This window comes from Carcharhinus amblyrhynchos, chromosome 19 (assembly GCF_965287045.1).
Source record: "Carcharhinus amblyrhynchos chromosome 19, sCarAmb.v2.hapA, whole genome shotgun sequence".
In the NCBI taxonomy this organism is placed as follows: Eukaryota; Metazoa; Chordata; class Chondrichthyes; order Carcharhiniformes; family Carcharhinidae; genus Carcharhinus; species Carcharhinus amblyrhynchos.
The window spans coordinates 201,272-224,189 of NC_137342.1; the positions used below are offsets into that span (position 1 = coordinate 201,272).

The 22,918-nt window shown below is 44.2% G+C and overlaps 1 protein-coding gene across 3 annotated transcripts in view; it reads left to right on the top strand.

Moving 5' to 3' along the window:
- The first annotated feature begins 148 nt into the window (after nt 1-148).
- The window catches only part of appl2 (adaptor protein, phosphotyrosine interaction, PH domain and leucine zipper containing 2), a 161,325-nt gene continuing 138,555 nt past the window's right edge, over nt 149-22,918 (top strand). For all 3 annotated transcript variants that reach the window (XM_080207115.1, XM_080207116.1, XM_080207117.1), the window contains exons 1-2: nt 149-279; nt 10,934-11,032. In XM_080207115.1, coding sequence (XP_080063241.1) covers nt 226-279; nt 10,934-11,032 — 153 coding nt within the window. In that variant the 5' untranslated portion in view covers nt 149-225. The remainder of the gene's footprint in view (nt 280-10,933; nt 11,033-22,918) is intronic.

A 22,918-nucleotide genomic window follows, 5' to 3' on the forward strand; every position in this document is an offset into this window, starting at 1 on the left:
CGTGGGCAGGGACGGAATTGGTGGGGCGAGGCCAGTCTATTCGGGCGAGGCCAGTCTATTCGGGCGGTGATGCCTCTGGCCGGGGCGGGGCCATACATTGTGGGCGGGGCACGACCTGTGGTAGGCGGGGCTAGGGGGTGGGGCGGGGTCAGGCTGTTGGCTCGAGCGCGCTGTTGTTGTTGTCTGTCTCTGTGGCTGTCGGCCCCGGCTTTTTCTGCGCTCGCAATGCCGCCTGTGGACAAACTGCTGCTGGAGGAGGCGCTTCAGGATAGCCCGCAGGTACCAGCCGCCGATCCCCACCGGCCCCGACCCGCTCCCCGGCTCTGATTCCCGTCCCCCGGGGCCCGAACCCCGTCCCCCCCCACCCCACCCCGCTCCATTACTGTCGGAGCCCGAATCTAACTCCGGATTTCAGCCGCTGGGAGTTCGTCAGAGCGAGTAACCACCCGGAGAGCCTCCGCCTCGATCCCTTCCCCCCCCTCTTCCCCGTGGCTCCGGACCCACCCACAGCCCCCCTGAGGGCTCCACGGGGCAGCAGACACAGGGCTGGAGGAGAAATTCCTGGAGGTGGCCTTCTGGAACAATAATATATCGAGAAAGCAACTGGAGAGTAGGTCATAGATAACAGCAAAATGCTGTGGAACCTGAAAGAAAAACAGAAAATGCTGGAAAATCTCAGCGAGTCTGATAGCATCTGTGGGGAGAGAACGTTTCCAGTCTGAATGACCATTCCTCAGAGCAGGCCATCCTGGACTGCATATTGTGTAATGAGAAAGGAATAACTGGCAGTCTAGATATGTGACACCCCTTGGGGATGAGAGGCCATAATATGATAGAATTCTTCATCAAGTTAGAGAGTAATGTAGCTGATTGTCAGACTAGGGTCCTGAATCTAAATATAGGAAACTACGATGGTATGAGGAACGAGTTGGTGATGACGGATTGGGAATCCTTACCTAAATGGAGGATGGAGAATCGGCAGTGGTAAATATTCAAGGAGCACTTGGGTGAACTGCAACAATTGTTCATTTCTGTCAGAACATAAATAGGAGCAGGAGTAGGCCATCTAGCCCTTCGAGCCTGCCCTGCCATTCAATAAGATCATGGCTGATCTGTCGTGGCTCCGTTCCACATTCCCACCCTCTCCCCATAACCCTTAATCCCCTTGCCTATCAAAAACCTATCAACCCGCGTCTTAAAAATATTGAGTGAGGCAGCCTCCACCACTTCAACGGGCAGAGAATTCCAGAGATTCACCACCCTTTGAGTGAAGAAATTCCTCCTCAACTCCATTTTAAACCGCCCCCCCTTTATCCTGAGGCTGTGCCCTCTAGTCCTACAGTCTCTTCTGAGTAGGAAGAGCCTCTCCACCTCTATCCTATCCGTCCTGTTCAACATCTTATACATCTCAATGAGATCTCCCCTCATTCTTCTAAACTCTAACAAGTACAAGCCTAGTTTATTCAGCCTCTCCTCAGTCAGGTCCAAAAATAAAAATTAGAAAGATGGCCAAACCTTGGCTTATGAGGGTAATTAGAGATAGTATTAGATCCAAGGAAGAGGCATACAAATTGGCCAAGAAAAACAACAGACTTGAGGATTGAGAGCAGTTTAGAATTCGCCAAAGGCAAAGCAAGGGACTGGTTAACAAGGAGAAAATAGAGTACAAGAGTAAGCTTGCAGGAAACATAAAAACTGACTGAAAGCTTCTTACAGGTATGTGAGGTGAAAACGATTGGTGAAGACAAACAGAAACAGGGATACTTATATCAGGGAACAAAGAAATGGCTGACCAACTGAATACTTGGTTCTGTATTTACAAAGGAGGATACAAATAATATACCAGGAATGTTGGGGAGTACACGTTTAATGAGAGAGAGGAACTGAAGGAAATCAGTAAGAGTAGAGAAATGATGTTGGGGAAGTGGATGGGAGTTTAAGCTGATAAATCTCTAGGGCCTGATAATCTACATCCCACAGTATTTAAGGAAGTGGCCCTAGGAACAGTAGATGCATTTGGTGGTCATCTTCCAAAATCTTCCAGACTCTGGAACAGTTCCTACAGATTGGAAGGTTGCTAATGTAACTCTCCTATTTGAAAAGGGAGGTAGAGAGGAAACAGGAATTATGGATCAGTAATGGGGAAAATTCTAAAAATCCGTTGTAAAAAAAGTTAAAAGCAGAGCACTTGGTAAACAGGGGCAGGAATGGACAGAGTCAACATGGATTTATGAAAGGGAAATCATGCTTGACAAATTTACTGGAATGGTTCGAGAATTGTTGGCGGGGGGGGCTGCTGTGGCGGTTCTCATAAAAATCCATAAAATTCTAACAAGATTAGTCATTGCACCACTCCTGTTCCTGAGTTCTACCCATGTGGCCTCACTGCATGATCCCACCAAGATGTCCTCCCTCAGTATAGCTATGACATTCTCCCTAATCAGTAAGACAACACCCTCACCTCTTTTGGCATCCTCTCTATCTCACCTGATTCTGGAATGCATCTAATTCTGGAATGCTAAGTTGCCAGTCCTGCTCTTCTTTATCCAAGTCTCCATAATTGCTGCAACATTATAGTTTCATGTAGTAACATAAACATAAGAACATAAGAAATAGGAGCAGGAGTAGGCCATCTAGTCCTTTGAGCCTGCCCCACCATTCAGCGAGATCATGGCTGATCTGAAGTGGATCTGTTCCACTTTCCTGTTTTCTCCCCATAACCCTTAATTCCCTCGTCTATCAGAAACCTATCTACCCGTGACGTAAATATATTCAGCAAGGTAGCCTCCACCACTTCAATGGGCAGAGAATTCCAGATGCTCACCACCCTTTGAAGAAGTTCCTCCTCAACTCTGATCTAAACTGCCCCCCCCCCCCCCCCCCCCCCTATTTTGAGGCTGTGTCCTCCAATTCTACTATCCTTTCTAAGTGGGAAGAATCTCTCTACCTCTACCCTATCTATCCCCTTCATTATCTTATATGTCTCTATAAGATCCCCCCCTCAGCCTTCTAAACTCTAATGAGTACAGACCCAATCTATTCAGTCTCTCAATTCAATCTAGTAATGCAAGCTTCAAGTTCATTTAAAATATTTGAAATAAGAGATGGGCTGGTACAGAAACAGGGAAGTTATTTCTTGTGATTTAAGTAGTTTGGCATGATGGCGTGTGGCTAAAAGATCTATGGTAGTTCTGAAGAAATTATGCTTATAAAGGCAATATTAGTTTTCTTGTTATTTGTTCTTGGGATGTGAGCATCACTGGCAAGGTCAGTGTTTATTGCCTATTGCTGTTTGCTCTTGAGAAAGTGCTATTAATGCAACCTTCTTGAACCATTGCAGTCCATATGGTGTTGTACGCCTGCAGTGCTGTTTCTATGTTAACAGTTTGATATAACTGAATGGCTTGCTGCTCCATTTCAGAGTACATTGCTGTGAATCTACGGCTGGGATTCTCCCAAAAAAGATTCTAGGTGTCGACTTTGTGGGAATACTGGAGTAAATCGTGCTGTTTTTTTCTGGTGGGAATTCAAACTCGAATCTCCCACACTGTGTGCAATGCAGAGGCCACCAGCATGAACGTCATTACATTTTAGGGGGTGTTAAAGCTGAGACCATGTCAGTATTTGGAAAGAGGTGATTGGAGAGGAGATTGAAGGAAATGCTTATGCTCATGTGGTGGATAAATATTAACATAGACTGCTTGTGCTGATGGGCCTATTTCAATGTAATTCTCTATTGTTTGCTGTACATATGCAAACTGAATCGTACAGCATCTCCTCATTTGTAGAACTATGTTTGCAGAATGTTATATGTAACTAGTTGCTATTTGCAAGGAATGGTTGGAATATTTTTGTTGCCAGTCAGACAAGCAAAACCTGCTATGACTGTGTATGTAAACTGTTTGACACTAAAATTGCTGAAGATGGCATGTTATTTTACTGTTGCCCAATGGAAAGATCCTATCACCATAGTTAGTTTCACATTTAAAGAAAGGCTGGCATTTATAAAGTACCTTTTCCAATTTGTTAACCTGAATGTATGAGTTGGAGTTCTCTGAATAATTTTCATTGCAAGAAATTTGTATTCCATACCCATTAATATATTTGTGTTGTAATTCCATAAGATTGAATGTGCATGAAGTTTGCCTCATTAACTGCCATTAATTTGAAAGGAAGCAACCTGAGTTTTGATAACGTCGGAAGCGACTGGCTCTTGTTGTGGCATGTTAGTCAGTCTCTGTGGACCAATTGAAGTCTTCAGCTAAGATACCAGGCAAGCTTTGGACTAGAGTGTAATTCAGCTAGCATTTTAAAATGGCCAGTTCTGCCTTTTTTAATGTTCCCATTATAAATTCATATGTCAATGCACATGACTGCAATTGTCTTTGTAAACTTGCCATTCTATCTGCAATTTCTCCTGGTGCTATGGAAGCACAGCAGCAGCAGGAGAGTGTAATTAAGTGTACTGAAATGTGAGGAGTTTGCAGGGGGTAATTTTCCACTGAGCAAATGTACAATTCTAGTTCTAACAATATCTGAAAGTACGATTTAAAATAATTAATTTTCTCAGCACTTTTTTACTTATAGTAACTACTACACTCCCAAGATTTTCTAAACCCAGTTATTTCTGAGAAATTCCATCTTGTATCATATGTATGCAGCTCCATTCTACCTAAATTGAAAGATTTAATGATTAGGGAGGTGTCACATTCCATTCTAGTCTTTGCTGGGTTAATCTTGTTTTCAGTGTGGGGTGGGGTTTTGCAATTTATCCAAAGTGCCCGTGATGGAGAAAGGAAAATTGGCCAAGATTGCCTTTTTCTGAATTGCTGCTGAATGAAATGAATTGGGAGTGGCAGTATATTTTTACTGGCTATGGCAGCATCCGGCTGAATCATTTGGTGCCATTTTCAAGGCTCAGAACTTGGCCTAGCAAGGGCAGGAAGAGTGAATCTAAGATTAGAGGAGTCAAGGTTGGTGGATAGTTAGGATTGTCTGTAACTGGTCTAGGAAGGGGGGAAGGTATATTTGGGAGTGATGAGCAGGCCTCATTGGCTGGGAGAGCTTAAGAACATAAGAAATAGGAGCAGGAGTAGGCCATCTAGCCCTTCGAGCCTGCCCCGCCATTCAATAAGATCACGGCTGATCTGTCGTGTCTCAGTTCCACATTCCTGCCCTCTCCCCATAACCCTTAATCCCCTTGCCTATCAAAAACCTATCAACCCGCGTCTTAAATATGTTTAGCGAGGCAGCCTCCACCACTTCAACGGGCAGAGAATTCCAGAGATTCACCACCCTTTGAGTGAAGACGTTCCTCCTCAACTCCGTTCTAAACCGCCCCCCCTTTATCTTGAGGCTGTGCCCTCTAGTCCTACTGTCCTTTCTGAGCGGGAAGAGCCTCTCCACCTCTATCCTATCCATCCCATTCATCATCTTATATGTCTCAATGAGATCTCCCCTCATTCTTCTAAACTCTAACGAGTACAAGCCTAGTTTATTCAGCCTCTCCTCATAGCTCAACCCCCTCAACTCCGGTATCAGCCTAGTAAACCTCCTCTGCACTCCCTCCAAGGCCAAAATATCCTTGCGTAAGTGCGGCGACCAAAACTGCACATAGTACTCCAGCTGCGGCCTCACCAGTGCCCTGTACAGTTGCAGCAAGACCTCCCTACTTTTATATTCAATCCCCCTTGCTATGAAGGCCAGCATCCCATTCGCCTTCCTGACCACCTGCTGCACCTGCAGTCTGGGTTTTTGCGACTCGTGCACAAGGACCCCGAGGTCCCTCTGCACCGTCGCGTGCTGCAGTTTTTCGCCACGTAAGTAATAGTCCTTCCTACCATTATTCCTACCAAAGTGGACAACTTCACATTTGCCAACATTAAATTCCATTTGCCAGTTCCTGGCCCATTCGCCCAGCCTATCTAGATCCCTCTGCAGACTTTCCACACAATTTGCCGTTCCACCAATCTTGGTGTCATCAGCAAATTTCGACACCATACACTCGGTTCCCTCCTCCAGATCATCTATATAAATGGTAAATAGCTGAGGCCCCAGCACCGACCCCTGGGGCACTCCACTAGTCACCTAAATGATCCATTGTCCCTGGTAGGGAGAGCAGCACAAGACTGCTCCCCAGTAGCTGTGTGTTTAGGGGAGAGGCTGAATCTGATATAGGGTCTGGGGAGTATCTTGATTACCAGTGCTGTATTCAAACAGGACTTGGAAGTGTTATTCTTTCAGCAGCTCGCGGTGGCCCAGGGCTCAGTCATGGGCAGAATAGCCGAGAACATCTAAAGATCACAAGCCCAGTGAATGTGGTCACTCATAACCTGATAAGGACCCAAAGTGCTGGGAGTCTGGACTTCACTGTCAGTTAAGAAGTATTTAGACGTGCACTTGTGATGCCAAGGCTTACAAGTCTATGTCCCAAGTTCTGGAAAATGGGATTAGAATAGTTCGATGATTTGTCCTTGACTGGTGTCGACGTGATAGGCCAAAGGATCTTTTCCGAGCTGTATACCTCCATAACTCTATAAGCACTGACAGTCTAGGATAAGGCTAACAGTGGATTTAGTGTCTATGAATATGTAATGCTCTCTGATGGGCTGGTTAATGATGCAGTTTGGATTATTGAATATATGTATGACGCATGACCCACATAAAAGTTTATATAGAAATGTAAAGAGAAAAAGATTGGCAAAAGTGAATGTAGGCTCCTTACAGTCAGAAGTGGGAGAATTTATAGCGGGGAATAAAGAATGGCTGAGGAATTAAATTTGTACTTTGCTTCAATCTTCATAAAGGAAGACATGAATAATGTATCAGATGTTCAGGGAGAAGTATATTTTAGTGAGGTGCTGAAGGAAATCAGCATTAGTAGGGAAATTGTTTTGGGGAAATTGATGGGATTGAAGATGGATAAATCTCCAAGTCCTGATAATCTTCATCCCAGAGTACTTAAGGAAATGGCCCTAGAGATAGTGGATCTATTGGTGGTTATTTTCCAAAATTCTTTGGACTCTGGAATAGTTCCTACAGATTGGACAGTAGCTAATGTAAGCTCGCTATTTAAAACGGAAGGTAGCGATAAAACAGGGTACTATAGACCAGTGAGCCTAACGCCAATACTGGGGAAGTTGTTGGAGTCTATTATCAAGGATTTCATAAGTCGGCATTTGAAAGGTAATGGTATAATCAGACAAAGTTAGCATGGGTTTAAAAAGGGAAATCATGCTTAACAAATCTATTGGAATTTTTTGAGGATGTAACTAGTGGAGTTGCCCACGGAGAACCAGTGAATGTGGTATATTTAGACTTTCAAAGTCTTTCGACAAGGAGCTATGTAAGTTAAAATACATGATATTGTGGGTAATGTCTTGAGATGGATAGAAAGCTGGTTAGCAAATAGGAAGCGAAGACATGGCATAAATGAGTCTTTTTCTGATTGGCAATCAGTGAGTAATGGGTTCTGCAGGGAGCTGTGCTCGGACCCCAACTGTTCACATAATATATCAATGATTTGGAAAAGGGAACTGAATGTATTATCTCCAAATTTGCAGATGATACAAAGTTGGGTGGGAGTGTGGGCTGTGAGGAGGATACAGAGTTGCTTTAGCGAGATTTGGACAGGCTCGGTGTGTGGGTATCTGTGTGGCAGATATAGTGTAATGTGGTTAAATGTGAGGTTATCCACTTTGATAGCATGAATAGGAAGACAGATTAATACTTGAGTGGGTGTAAATTGAGGAGGGTGGAAACTCAACCTTGGAGTCCTCACGCATTAGTCACTGAAAATAAGTGTACAGATACAGCAGGCAGTAAAGAAGGCAAATGGTACGTTGGCCATCATAGCAAGAGGATTTGAACGTATGGATAGGGATGTTTTGCTACAGTTGTATAGGGCGTAGATGAGGCCACACCTGGGGTATTATGTGCAGTTCTAGCATCCTTATCCAAGGAAGGATGTGCTTGCTATAGAAGGAGGACAGCAAATGTTTATCAGACTGATTCCTGGGGTGCTAGATCTGTCACGACAAGAGGCCAAGTCAGTTAGGATTATATTCATTGGAGGTTAGAAGAGTGAGAGGAAATCTCATAGAAGCTTATAAAATTCTAACAGGGTTGGAAAGGGTAGATTCAGAAAGAATGTTCCCAATGGTGGGGGAGTCCAGAATTAGGGGCCATAGTTTGAGGATAAGGACACGTTTTAGAACTAAGGTGAGGAGAAATTTCTTCACCCAGAGGGTGTTGAATGTGTGGAATTCATTACCACAGAATGTAATTGAGGCCAAAATGTTATTTGACTTCAAGAAGAAATTAGATAAAGTTCTTAGAGCTAGAGAGATCAAGAGATATGGGGGAAGGTGGGATCAGGATATTGAATTCAGTGATCAGCCATGATCGAAGTGAATGATGAAGCAGGCTGGAAGGGCCGAATGGCTTACTCCTGCTTCTAGTTTCTAGGTTTGTATGTAAACCTACTTTTAGCATTGTCTTAGTCATTAATAACATGCTAGAAAGTGTATATTAATCAAGGCTCTCTAAGTTAATGAATAAGAGACCAGATTATGTGAGTTGTGAGATGAATGGATTTTTAAAATTGTTAATGGTCTAAGCTGTGTGCATTCTCCTGCTGCAGTCATGTTTCTGTGACTTCCTGAAAGTGAGAGCTCTTCTCCTGTCACAGTGTCCAAGTGTGACATGTGTCTGGTGAGTGAGAATGGAACATGTCTAATGAAGGAATGTGTGAGGAGAAGAATAACAAAATATTTGTGAGAAGAGAGGGAGAATATTTTAATTCTTTCATTGGATGTAGGCGTCACTGGCAAGGCCAGCGCTTGTTACCCATCCCTAGTTACCCTTGAACTGAGTGGCTTCTTAGGCCATTTCAAAGGGCTTTAAGAGGGCTTTTGAGAGAGTACCACATTGCTGTGGATCTGAGTTGCACGTAGGCCAGACCAGGTAAGGATGGCAGATTTCCTTCCCTGAAAGACATTAGTGAGCCAGATGGGTTTTCACAACAATCACTGTTAGTTTCATGGTCATGATGTGGATATGCCGGCATTGGACTGGGGTAAACACAGTAAAAAGCCTGACAACACCAGGTTTAAGTCCAACCGATTTATTTGATAGTACACTCACTAAGCTTTCAGGGTTAGTCCCTTCGTCAGGTGAATGGAGAGTTCTGGCCTCAGACAGAGCATATAAAGCACAGGCAGTTTACAGATTACTGATTAGAGTGCGAATCTTTACACCTAACCTGCTGTTCAAGTCTTAAAGTGGCCGACAATGTGAGTGGAAGGAGCACTGATCACAGGTTAGAGAGATGTGTATTGTCTCCAGACAGTACAGTAAGTGAGGTTTTGCAACCCAGGCAAGTCACGGGGGTTACAGATAGTACGCCATGAACCCAAGATCCTTGTTGAGACCGCCTTCATGTGTGCGGAACTTGGTTATCAGTCTCTGCTCAGCGACTCTGCGCTGTCGTGTGTCGTGAAGGCCGCCTTAGAACATAGAACATAGAACATTACAGCGCAGAACAGGCCCTTCGGCCCACGATGTTGCGCCGACCAGTTACAAAACAATGACCCACTAACCTAAACCAATCCCTTTTCGTCCATAAACCTATCCACGGATCTCTTAAACGCCCCCAAACTAGGCGCATTTACAACTGCAGCAGGCAGGGCATTCCAATCCCTCACCACCCTTGGAGAATGCTTACCCGAAGGTCAGAGGCTGAATGCCCGTGACCGCTGAAGTATTTGCCAGCAGGAAGGGAACAGTCTTGCCTGGTGATTGTCGAACAATGGATGACTTGGGTGTCAATCTTCTGTCTACTTTGTCTTTGATGGTGTTAAGCTTCTTGAGTGTTGGAATTTCTCTCAATCAGCTAAATAGGGAGTTTCCAACACACTCCTAACTTGTGTTTTATAGATGATGGACAGGGTTTGGTAAGATACTTGAGGTAAGATACTCAGTGCAAGATTCCAAGCCTGCTCTTGTAGCCACGGTATTTGTTGTTCGTCCATCGTCATCGACAAGGACCTCGACACCAATGATGATGGTGTTGAAACTAGTACTTGATTTGGATTAGAGTGAGGGAGAGTTGCGCAGCATCAGCCTCACTCTCTCTTCCCAATTCCCATCTAGATCCAGTGGCAAGACAAGAGTCAAGACGGCTGGAGGTGGGACTAGGTGCAGTGGGTGACCAGGACGTCTTCTGTGTCTTGTCCTGCTCTTTGCGTTCCACGACACTTGCAGCGACCGCCTTCTTGACCGTTGGACCTTCCATTGGTCTCTTCCACTCAATCCGCCGGACTCTGACTTCACATGCTGGGATAGACATCTCCCTATCTCACCCAGGGTTGAGACCCGTCGGCTACCCTCACCTGGTTTAGCCGGCTTGTCGAGGCCGTTGCCCGAGGTGTGGCTGCTGTCGCATGCAAACAGCTACGGGGAGCACAAGTGAGAGCTGAGTGCCAGGTGGGGACTTGGCAAGTTAAACAAGCAATCTGTCGAACTGCCCTCCATGCTACTTGATCACAATAGCCGTGCGATTCCTACCTGATCACTGCTTTAAGGGAAGTGTTTTCTGCCCACGTCATTTGGAGAACTTTTATTTGTACTGTGACAGGATGGTCTCTGGAGTACATTTGTGATCAGACAGTTTCTGTAGCTCAGAACATTGCACAGTGACAGGGTAATGTCTGCAGTTCGGAAACTGTACCGTTAGGGCATTGTCTAGTGGGGCAGTGAGATATAATTACCATTGGCTGGGTATTAATATGATGGATGTAATACAGAAGTGATTCTCCTTGCAAAGTGTACACATTTGAGGAAAGGTTTGTTAATTTCAGATATTATAAAAGCTTTTAAATCTGCCTTTTGAGCATTTGTAAAAGGTTGAAGTGTGTTGTCTTTCTTACTTTAGACACGTTCCCTGCTGAGTGTGTTTGAGGAAGATGCAGGCACGCTAACCGAGTATACAAACCAGCTGTTGCAGGCCATGCAGAGGGTATATGGTGCTCAGGTAGGTGCTGTTTTTTCTTGTTGATTTACAACTATTTATGAGTAAGAATTTTGAGTCCATAATCTAGAGTTCTTTATGTCTCATCTTTCATGACTCAGCTACTTTGCATTCTAATTACAAGGAGGTGCGTTTGCAATGCATGGCCTTTCTCTCTAAAAATAGATTAATTTGTTGTAAAACATACAGCAAATATGTGAGGTAAACTTCATCCAGCCACTCCCTTTGGCAGTCAATCATTTACTGCTAACCTGAGCTAAACAAAGAACAAAGAATGAGGTTCAGCATTTATAGGCATATACACATTCCCTATAGTAATGGAAGTTTAAGAAAAGTATCTGTTCATTTGACTTAGAGCATATTCCAATAAGTCATTATTAAACTGAGTACATATTGGAATTGAATATAAATTTAAAAAGAAGAAATTTGTAGGGCAATGTGGTAAGAGTTTCCCCCAAATGTTTTTGGTCTTCAATCATGATTTTATCTTCAGAACTTTTATTTTTGTTTAAATATTTAACACTGGTAATTGCTAGTTTCCTCTCATGGTAGCAGCTTTCAGTTCAAATTAGTTTGAATCAATGCCATTGCTTAATTAATGGTGCTGCTCAAATGATCTTGGAGTTTCCTTTCTTCTTAGACAGATCCAGAGACTTCATTTTCCATTCACCTTCTAAAATCCTAATATGTGAAACTTGCACTCATTCGTCACCTTTAATCTCGCATACGTCCATTTTAATCTTCATTTGTTCAACTCCAAATACACACATTTCATATGTTCAGTCACCTGTGGTCATCTGGGTCCCTTTCTTGCCATGTTTGAATGAGTTGTTCTTTCACAGTAAGTGCATGCAGAGCCTCACTGTGGAGTTGTATTCTTCCCCTATTACTAAAAGTTGCGTGCTCTTTCAAATAGCTGTATAGCTTTCCAACTCAATATCCCTTTTTTGCCTTTGTTTTTTGCCTTTTTTAAGAAACATTATATTTCCATTATAATTACCAAAGTTTCAATTAGCCATAAGGTCCTTGCCTTTGTACAGTTGCCAAATGTCCCAATAACAGCATTTTGATGCCTTTTTTGTCAATTCACTCGGTCACCTCAACCTTGGCATACATTTATTTGGCACCCAGTGTACAAAATATCACGTATTTCAGTTATTAGTTCCCGTTTGTACTGATTGTGCAGAATTCAGTCGTATGGTTCTTTACGAATAGAGCTCTTTGAAGTTTCTCAGTGTTTTGCAACTCATTAAGGAGCTGTGGACTGGAGCCATTGTGCAGTTAAGTTGGGAGTAAGCAGGCAATGATGAGCGAACAGCGTAATTTCCGAAGTTAGTTAGTATGGAGGCTGACTTGGATGAGTATTTGCGAATTGTGCTATTCCACGTGGCTATTAGTCATCTTTCTAGATCCCATGCTCATAAAGTGCTGTCAAAGAAACCATGGCAAATTGCTGCAGTACATCTTGTAGACAGAATAGATCACAGCTACAGTATACTAGTGGTGGAATGAAAGTTTGTAGTGGGTGGGTTGCCAGTCAAGTGGGCTGGATGGCATTGAGATTCTTGATCCTTGTTGCAGTTGTACCCATCTAAGCAAGTGAAGAATATTCTATTGCATTCCTGTGTTATATTCCAGAAATGATATGAAGGTGCTGCCATTGGATTGGGGTAAGCACAGTAAGAAGTCCCACAACACCAGGTTAAAGTCCAACAGGTTTATTTGATAGCACAAGCCACAAGCTTTCGGAGCACTGCCCCTTCATCAGGTGAGTGGGTTTCTTTTTTGCCTCCAAAAGCTAGTGGCTTGTGCTACCAAATAAACCTGTTGGACTTTAACCTGGTGTTGTGGGACTTCTTACAATGTTCCAGAAAGCCAGATGAGGGATAGAACTGGAGACAATCTTTACAGACTTTCATAAGCGTTTATTTACAGAAATACATGTCATGAGCTGACGTTACCCAATCCAACAACTGCATATTTACAGAGCACAAGTAAATCTCCAGTTAATACCCACTACCTGAATACATTTATGTTAATTATTAATATACAATTAGCATCTTCATTTGTGCTTTGTGGATAGTAAACAGGCTCTTGGGGAGTTAGGAGGTGAGTTAACTTGCTGCAGAGCCTCTGATCTGCTGTCTCCAATACTTATATAGAATAAAATCGTAGAATCCCTACACTACAGAAGGAGGCCGTTAGGCCCATCGAATCTGCACCAACAATAAACCCACCCTATCCCCATAACCTCACATATTTACGCTGCTAATCCCTCCAAAACTAGGGTCAATTTAGCATGGTCTATCAACCTAACACTCGCATCTTTGGATAGTGGGAGGAAACTGGGGCACCCAGAGAAAACCCACACAGACACAGGAGAATGTGCAAACTCCACACAGTGACCCAAGCCAGGAATCAAACCTGGGTCCTAGTGCTGTGAGACAGCAGTGCTAACCACTGTGCCGCCATATAGCTAGTCAAATCAAGTTTCAAATTGATGGTAATCCCACCATGTTGATAGATTCAGCCATGGTAATAGTGCTGATTGTCGAGCAGAAATGGTTAGATTCTCTCATTGGAGATTGACATTGCCCGGCACTTGTGCGGTGTGAAAGTTACTTACCATTTATCAGCCAAACCTGAATATCTTGCAGCATATGGACTCAAATTGGTTCATTATCTAAGGTGCTGTGAGTGGTACTGAATGTTGTGTGATTGGCAAACATTCCCACTTCCGACTTAACGACAGAGTGAATGTTATTGAAGCAACTGAAAGTGGTTGGACCCTGGATATTATCCTGCGGAATTCCTGCAGCGGATGTCCTGGGGCTGAGATGATTGGCCACCAGCAAGGGCAACCAGTCTTCCATTTGCTAGGTATGACTCCAACCAGTAGACAGTTTTCTCCAGATCCCTGTTGACTTCAATTTTTCTCACACTCAGTGAAGTGCTGCCTTGTTAAGGACAATCTATCGTTGAGGTACACAGCACAGAAAAAGGCCCTTTGGCCTTTGTGTCAGCGTCAGTCAAAGACAAGCCACTTGAACTATTTTAATCCCATTTTCCAGCACTTGGCCCATAACTTTCTATGCCTTGGCATCTAAAGTACACATCTAAATACTTCTTAGATGTTATGAGGGTCAATGCCTCCACCACTCCTTCAGATAGTGAGTTCCAAACTCCCAGCACCCTTTTGGTGAAAAGTACTTTCCTCACATTCCCCCTAAACCTCCTGTCCTTTACCTTAAATCAGTGCCCCTAGTCACTGATCTGTCCACCAAGGAGAAAAGTTGTTTCATGTATGCTTTATTTATGTCCCTCATAAATTGTCATAATTTTATACATCTCAGTCATGTGCCCCCTCTACTTCAAGGAAAGCTACCTCTTGTCTCTTCAATCATTCTTTATAGCTGAAGTTCTCCTTCCCAGGCAACCTTCTGGGAAGTCTCCTCTGCACCCTTTCCACAGCTATCACATTCCTCCCTTAATGTAGATTCTAGAACTGCATACAGTACTCTAGCTGTAGCCTAACCAAAATTTTATATAGTTCCAGCATAACCTCTGTGCCTTGGCTAATAAAGGCAAGTATATTATGTTCCTTCTTGGTGTGGAGATGCCAGCATTGGACTGGGATGGGCAGAGTAAGAAGCCTCACAACACCAGGTTAAAGTCCCACAGATTTATTTGGAATCGTGAGCTTTTGGAGCACTGTTCCTTCATCAGGCCAAATGGAGGAGCAGAACTCCGAAAGCTCGTGAATCCAGATAAACTTGTTAGACTTTAACCTGGTGTTGAGAGATGTTTTAATATGCCTTAACCACTTTAGCCACCTATCTTGCTACCTTAAGTGACTGGTGTACCTGCACACCAAGGCCCCTCTGATCTTCAGTGCCTCCCAGGTTCCTGCCATTTATCATGTATTTCCTTGTCTTGCTTGTTCTATTAATTGCATCACCTTATACTTCTCCTAATTGAATTCCATTTGCCGTTGATCAGCCTGTCTATATCCTTCTGTAATCTTAGGCTATTCTCTTCACTATTTATCACCTTGCCAATTTTTGTATCATCCGCAAACTTACTCTTAGCCCTCCCACTTGCAAGCCTAAATCATTTATATAAGCCATCAACAGCAAGGGCCCCAACACTGACATCTGAGGGACCTCACTGGACACAGTCTTCCAGTCAAAAAAACACTCCTTGGCCATCACCCTCTCTGTTCTGCCACTGAACCAATTATGGATCTAATTTGCCAAATTTCTTTGGATCCCATGGGTTCTTATCTTTGCAATCAGTCTCCCATGTGGAACCTTATCAAAAGTCAAGCTGTCTTGTCTCATCTCCCGAACTCAATTCTTTGACCATGTTTGAACTAATACTTAATTGAGATCAGGAAATGTGAGATCCAGGTGGATTGCAAATTGCGTATCACTGAATAGGTATTGGTCAGTACGTCGTTCTAATGTAGGAAACAGCCAGTCACCGAAGAGGGCACAGACTCAAACCACGGACCCCTTGACCTGCAGTCAAATGCTCTACCATTGAGCTGTGCCCCCTCACAAGTAAGTGCAGTCGATGACACCTTCAATCAGTTTACTAATGATTGAGAGTAAATTAAAAGATGGGAATTAGCTGTATTGGATTTTCCATTTTGTGAGTAAAGTGGACCTGGGAGTTGCTCACTTTTGAATTTTGTGTATTGTCAGGTAGATGAAAGTATTTTGGTGTACTGAAACAGTTTGGCTAGGGGCATAGTTAATTCTGGGGGTAAGTCTTCAGCACTACAGCTGGGATGTTACTCAGAGTCATATGGTGGGACATTCCGGCTGAGCTCACCTCAAGACTGGAAAATTCTGCCCAAAGTCTACAGAGCTTTGCATGTTCCGTGTCCTGCTTGCTACAATTCCCATGGCGGTCAGGATGGGAAAATTTCACCCATAGTCTTTGCTGTATCCTGTGAACTTTTGATTTTCTTGATATCATGTGGAATGAATTGAATTGTTGGAAGATTGACCACTGTGGTTGTGGAAACTTCAGGAAGAAGTTGGGAAGGATCGAATAATACCTTGGTGCTTCCGGTTTAAAGTAACTTGGCTCTGTCTGTAGCATGGTACTTCCCCTCTTTAACTTGATGTAGTCCAGTGTTTTAGCTTCATGATGTTGGCATATTGCAAAATATAACTTTGTATTCTACAGCAACTTGGGAGTCTTGGAGGTTATATTTTAAGGTCTCTTATTTCACTTAAGTTTTTGTAGCACTGGGTTCTGTGTTTTCATTGGCCTTTCAAAAGAGCCACAGCCATTATCAGTTCAGTGATGTAGCTTGCCAAGCTCATCACATCAGAATCCACACTCCCTCAGTTTCCTCAGTACACACCTATTATATGCGACCTTGTGCATTTGAAGGCTCCTAGATTACTAGAAAACTCCTTAAATCTGTGGGAAATATGTATATTCTGTATTTGCACTGGATTTGAGTTCTGTGAGATTTTGTTCAACCATTTAGACAGAGATGGGTCACAAAAAAATATTAAATTAGTGCACATAAAATGAAATATACAGATATTATTGCTGTTTTATTGCACTGGAGCAAATTTTAAGCAAATTGAGTGTAATGTCCAAAAAGCTTCTGGAAGTTTTTTATTGAGATTTCTAAGTGTCTGTGTAGATTGTAAAACACAAACCTCTGTTTAAGAAAGGAGGCAGACAGAAGGCTGAAACTAAAGATTGGTTAGCCTCACACCTGCCATTGGGAAAGTGCTGGAATCTTTTATTAGAGGTAACAGCAGGATATTTAGAAAAGCGTAATACTTTTAGATTTGATTTGATTAATTATTGTCACATGTATTAGTATACAATGAAAAGGATGGTTTCTTGCGTGCCATGCAGACAAAACATACCGTTCGTAGAGAAGGAAATAAGAGAGTGCAGAATGTAGTGTCATAGTCATAGCTAGGGTGCAAAGAAAGATCAACTTAATGCGAGGTAGGGACATTCAAAAATCTGATGGCAGCAGAGAAGAAGTTCTTCTTGAGTTGGTTGGTACGTGACCTCAGACTTTTGTATTTTTTCCTGACAGAAGAAGGTGGAAGAGAGAATGCCTGGGGTGCATGGAGTCCTTGATTATGCTGGCTGCTTTGCCGAGGCAGCGCAAAGTATAGACAGAGTAAATGCAAGGGAGGCTGGTTTGCGTGATGGATTAGGCTACGTTCATGACCTTTGGCAGTTCCTTGCAGTCTTGGGCAGAGCAGGAGCCAGACCAAGCTGTGATACAACCAGAAAGAATGCTTTCTATGGTGCATCTGTAAAAGTTGGTGAGATTCGTAGCTAACAAATTTCCTTAGTCTTCTGAGAAAGTAGAGGCATTGGTGGGCTTTCTTAACTATGGTGTCAGCATAGGGGGACCAGGACAGGTTGTTGGTGATCTGGACACCTAAAAACTTGAAGCTCTCGACCAATTCTACTTCGTCCCGTTGATGTAGACAGGGACATGTTCTCCACTACACTTCCTAAAGTCGATGACAATCTCCTTTGTTTTGTTGACATAGAGAGAGATTATTGGGGGGGGGGGGGGCGGGCGGCATGGTAGCACAGTGGTTAGCTTCACAGCGCCTGTGACCCCAGTTCGATTCCTGGCTTGGGTCTCTGTCTATGTGGAGTTTGCACGTTCTCCCTTTGCCTGGATTTCCTCTGGGTACTCCTGTTTCCTCCCACATTCTGAAAGACGTGATGTGGAGTTGCCGGCATTGGACTGGGGTAGGCACACTAAGGCACACAACACCAGGTCCAATGGGTGTATTTGGCAGCATGAGCTTTCGGAATGTTACCTCTTCATCAGGTGAGTGAAGAGTTTGATTCACAAACAGGGTATATATAGACACAAACTCAATTACAAGATAATGGTTGGAATGCGAATCTTCAAGTAATCAAGTCGTTACAGATGCAGAAAATGAGAGTGGAGAGAGGGTTAAGCACAGGTTAAAGAGGTGTGAATTGTCTCCAGCCAGGATAGTTAGTGAGATTTTGTAAACCCAGGCAAGTCGTGGGGGTTACAGATAGTGTGACATGAACCCAAGATCCCAGTTGAGGCCATCCTCGTGTGTGGAACTTGGCTATCAGTTTCTGATCGGCGATTCTGCATTGTCGTGTGTCGTGAAGGTCACCTTGGAGAATGCTTATCAAAATCAGAGGCTGAATGCCCTTGATTGCTGAAGTGTTTCCTGATAGAAAGAGAACACTCCTTCCTGGTGATTGTTGAGCGGTGTCCACTGTGCTACCGTGCCACCCACTCCTCTCTCTCCCCCTCTCTCTCTCTCTTCTCTCCCCCCCACCCCCGCCAAAAATCTCTCTCTCTCAATGTCAACAAAACAAAGGATTGTCATCGACTTTAGGAAGTGTAGTGGAGAACATGTTCCTGTCTACATCAACGGGACAAAGTAGAATTGGTCGAGAGCTTCAAGTTTTTCGGTGTCCAGATCACCAACAACCTGTCCTGGTCCCCCTATGCTGACACCATAGTTAAGAAAGCCCACCAATGCCTCTACTTTCTCAGAAGACTAAGGAAATTTGTTAGCTTCGAATCTCACCAACTTTTACAGATGCACCATAGAAAGCATTCTTTCTGGTTGTATCACAGCTTGGTCTGGCTCCTGCTCTGCCCAAACCTGCAAGGAACTACAAAAGGTCAAGAATGTAGCCTAATCCATCATGCAAACCAGCCTCCCATGCATTGTCCGTTGTCATAGCATCTCCATGGTCTCACCAATGCTTCGGGACATCCTTTCCTGCAGTGTATCAGATAGACAACTTTGGCCGAGTCACAAGAGTATGTACCATGTACCTGGTGGATGGTGTTCTCACGTAAAATTATGGCGTTCATGTCAATGATGCAGCACGTCTTGCAGAGGTTGCTGTGGCAGGGTTGTGTGGTGTCGTGGTCACTGTTCTCCTGAAGGCTGGGTAGTTTGCTGTGAACAATGGTCTGTTTGAGCTTGTGCAGTTGTTTGAAGGCAACTAGGCAGGTGTGGGGATGGCCTTGGCGAGATGTTCGTCTTCGTCGATGACATGTTGAAGGAGAAGATGTCGTCGCTTCTCTGCTCCAGGGAGTACTGGACGATGAAGGGTGAAGACTGAAAGATGTGCTGATTACGTGCATTGACCCAAACAGGCGCCAAACTGTGGCAACTACGGGAATTTCACAGTAACTCAATTGCAGTGTTAATGTGAGCCTTACATATGACTAATAAATAACTTTTTAAAAATTTTTTTCTGTCTCATCATTGTTTGAGATTCGACCCAGTGTCGTTGGCAAATTTGAAAATTGAATTGGAGGGGAATTTGGCCATACAGTCATATGTGTATAAGGAGTATAGTAGGTGGCTGAGAACACAACCTTGTAGGGCACCGGTGCTCAGGATGATCATGGAGGAGGTGTTGTTGCTTATCCTTATTGACTGTGGTCTGTGGTTTCAGAAGTTCAGAATCAGTCGCAGAGGGAGGAGCTGAGGCCCAGGCCACAGAATTTGAACAATGCATAAGAACGTAAGAAATAGGAGCAGGAGTAGGCCATCTAGCCCTTCGAGCCTGCCCCGCCATTCAGTAAGATCATGGCTGATCTGTCGTGGCTCAGTTCCACATTCCCGCCCTCTCCCCATAACCCTTAATCCCCTCTCTTATCAAAAACCCATCAACCCGCGTCTTAAAAATATTTAGTGAGGTAGCCCCCACCACTTCAACGGGCAGAGAATTCCAGAGATTCACCACCCTTTGAGTGAATAAGTTCCTCCTCAACTCCGTTCTAAACCGCCCTCCCCTTTATCTTGAGGCTGTGCCCCCTAGTCCTACTGTCCTTTCTGAGCGGGAAGAGTCTCTCCACCTCTATCCTATCCATCCCATTCATCATCTTATATGTCTCGATGAGATCTCCCCTCATTCTTCTAAACTCTAACGAGTACAAGCCTAATTTATTCAGCCTCTCCTCATAGCTCAACCCCCTCAACTCCGGCATCAGCCTAGTAAACCTCCTGTGCACTCCCTCCAAGGCCAAAATATCCTTGCGTAAGTACGGCGCCCAAAACTGCACACAGTACTCCAGCTGCGGCCTCACCAATGCCCTATACAGCCGCAGCAAGACCTCCCTACTTTTATATTCAATCCCCCTTGCTATGAAGGCCAGCATCCCATTTGCCTTCCTGACCACCTGCTGCACCTGCAAGCTGGGTTTCTGCGACTCATGCACAAGGACCCCGAGGTCCCTCTGCACCGTCGCCTGCCGCAGTTTTTCGCCACTTAAGTAATAGTCCTTCCTACCATTATTCATGAGGTTTGTAGGAATGATGGTGTTGAAGGCTGAGCTGTAGTCAATAAAAATGAGTCTGACATAGATGTCCTTGTTGGAATGCGTTGGTGTTCCAGAGTTGAGTGCAGGGCCAGAGAAATGGCATCCGCTGTGCACCTATTTTGGCAGTAGGCAAACTGTAGTGGCTCCAGGCAGTCCGGGAGTCTGGAATTAATTCTTGCCATGACCAACCTTTTGGAGCACTTTTTTCCTTTCAAAAGTGTTTTTTTAACTGGGAAAGTGGGCTGCGGAGTAGTCTGGGAGTTTGAGTTTTTTTAATCTTAAACAGGGAGATCCCTGAGGTACACCACTTGTAACTGAACTCCAGGTTGAATATTTCTCATCAGCCACCACCCTCTGTCTTCTATCAGCTAGCCAATGCCTGATCCAAACTGCTAAATCACCCTCAATCCCATGCATCTGCATTTTCTGCAGTAGCCTACCATGGGGAACCTTTTCAAACGCTTTGCTAAAATCCATATACACCACGTCAACTGCCTTACCCTTGTCCACCTCTTTGGTCACGTTTTCAAAAAACTGAAGGTTTGTGAAGCACGACCTACCCTTCACAAAACCGACTTCATTCCTGAGAACCTGTTCCATTCCTTGGGCCTTCTACATACTGATACGAAACACACTCCTGGATACATTTCAAGAAATCCATACCTTCTAAACCTTTTATACTAAGACTATTCCAATTTATGTCATGATATGGAGTTGTCAGCATTGGACTGGGATAGGCACTGTAAGTAGTCTCACAACATCAGGTTAACGTCCAACAGGTTTATTTGGTTGCATGAGTTTTTGGAGCGCTGCCTCTTCATCAGGTGAGTGGAGATGAGGGGGTTGGCCTTTGAAGAGAGACTAAATAGACTGGGTCTGTACTCGTTGGAGTTTAGAAGGATGAGGGGGGATCTTATAGGTAATGAAGGGGATGGATAGGGTAGAGGTAGAGAGATTCTTCCGGCTTAGAAAAGATAGCAGGACTAGAGGGCGCAGCCTCAAGATAGTGGGGGTTGGGGGCAGTTTAGATCAGAGTTGAGGAGGAACTTCTTCACTCAAAGGGTGGTGAATTTCTGGAATTCTCTGCCTGTTGAAGTGGTGGAGGCTACCTCGCTAAATATATTTAAGTCACGGGTAGATAGGTTTTTGGTAGGCAAGGGAATTAAGGGTTATGGGGAGAAAGTGGGAAAGTGAAACTGATCCACTTCAGCCATGATCTTATTGAATGGCGCGGCAGGCTCGAAGGGCTAGATGGACTACTCCTGCTCCTATTTCTTATGTTCTTACCTTATGAGTGCAGGATTTGGTTCACAAACAGGGAATATATAGACACAAATTCAACTACAAGATAATGGGTGGAATGCAAGCCTGAACAGGTAATTAAGTCTGTCCAGGTGCAGGCAATGTGAGTGGAGAGAGGGTTAAGCACAGGTTAAAGAGATGTGTATTGTCTCCAGCCAGGACAATTAGTGAGATTTTGCAAGTCCAGGCAAGTCATGGCAGTTACAGATAGTGTGATATGAACCCAAGATCCCGGTCGAGGCCATCCTCGTGTGTGCAAAACTTGGCAATCAGTTTCTGCTCCGTGATTCTGCATTGTCGTGTGTCATGAAGGCTGCCTTGGAGAACGCTTACCCAAAGATCAGAGGCTGAACGCCGTGACTGCTGAAGTGATACCCCAACAGGAACACTCCTGCCTGGTTATTGTCAAGTGGTGTCCATTCATCCATTGTCGTAGCATCTCCCCAATGTACCATGCCTCAGGACATCCTTTCCTGCAGCGTATCAGGTAGACAATGTTGGCCGAGTCACAAGAGTATGTACCGTGTACCTGGTGGATAGTGTTCTCATGTGAGCTGATGGCATCCGTGTCGATGATCCAGCGCATCTTGCAGAGGTTGCTGTGGCAAGATTGTGTGGTCTTGTGGTCACTGTTCTCCTGAAGGCTGGGTAGTATGCTGTGTACTATGGTCTGTTTGACGTTGTGTGGTTGTTTAAAGGCAAGTAGTGGGAGAGTGAGGATGATTTTGGCGAGACGTTCATCTTCATCGATGACAGGTTGAAGACTCCAGAGACGATGTCGTAGCTTCTCCAGAAATACTGGATGACGAAGGGTACTCTGTCCACCGTGTCCTGTTTTTGTCTTCTGAGGAGGTCGGTGCAGTTTTTCACTGTGGCGCATCGGAAGTGTCAATCTTTGAGTTGAGCGCCATATTGTGTTCTTACGAGGGCATCTTTCAGAGTCTGTAGGTGTCTGTTGCGATTCTCCTCATCTGAGCAGATCCTGTGTATATGGAGGGCTTGTCCGTTGGGGATGGCTTCTTTAATGTGATTTGGGTGGAAGCCGGAGAAGTGGAGCATCGTGAGGTTATTCATGGGCCAATTTATGTCAGGGAATGTAAACATATGTAGATATGTTGAGTAAGTGGACAAATATTTGGCAGATGGATTATATATATGGGAAAGTGTGTGCTTGCCCACCTGGCAAGAAGAATAGGAAAAGAGAATATTATTTAAAAGGAGAGACTGAAGAATGCTGTAGTATAGAG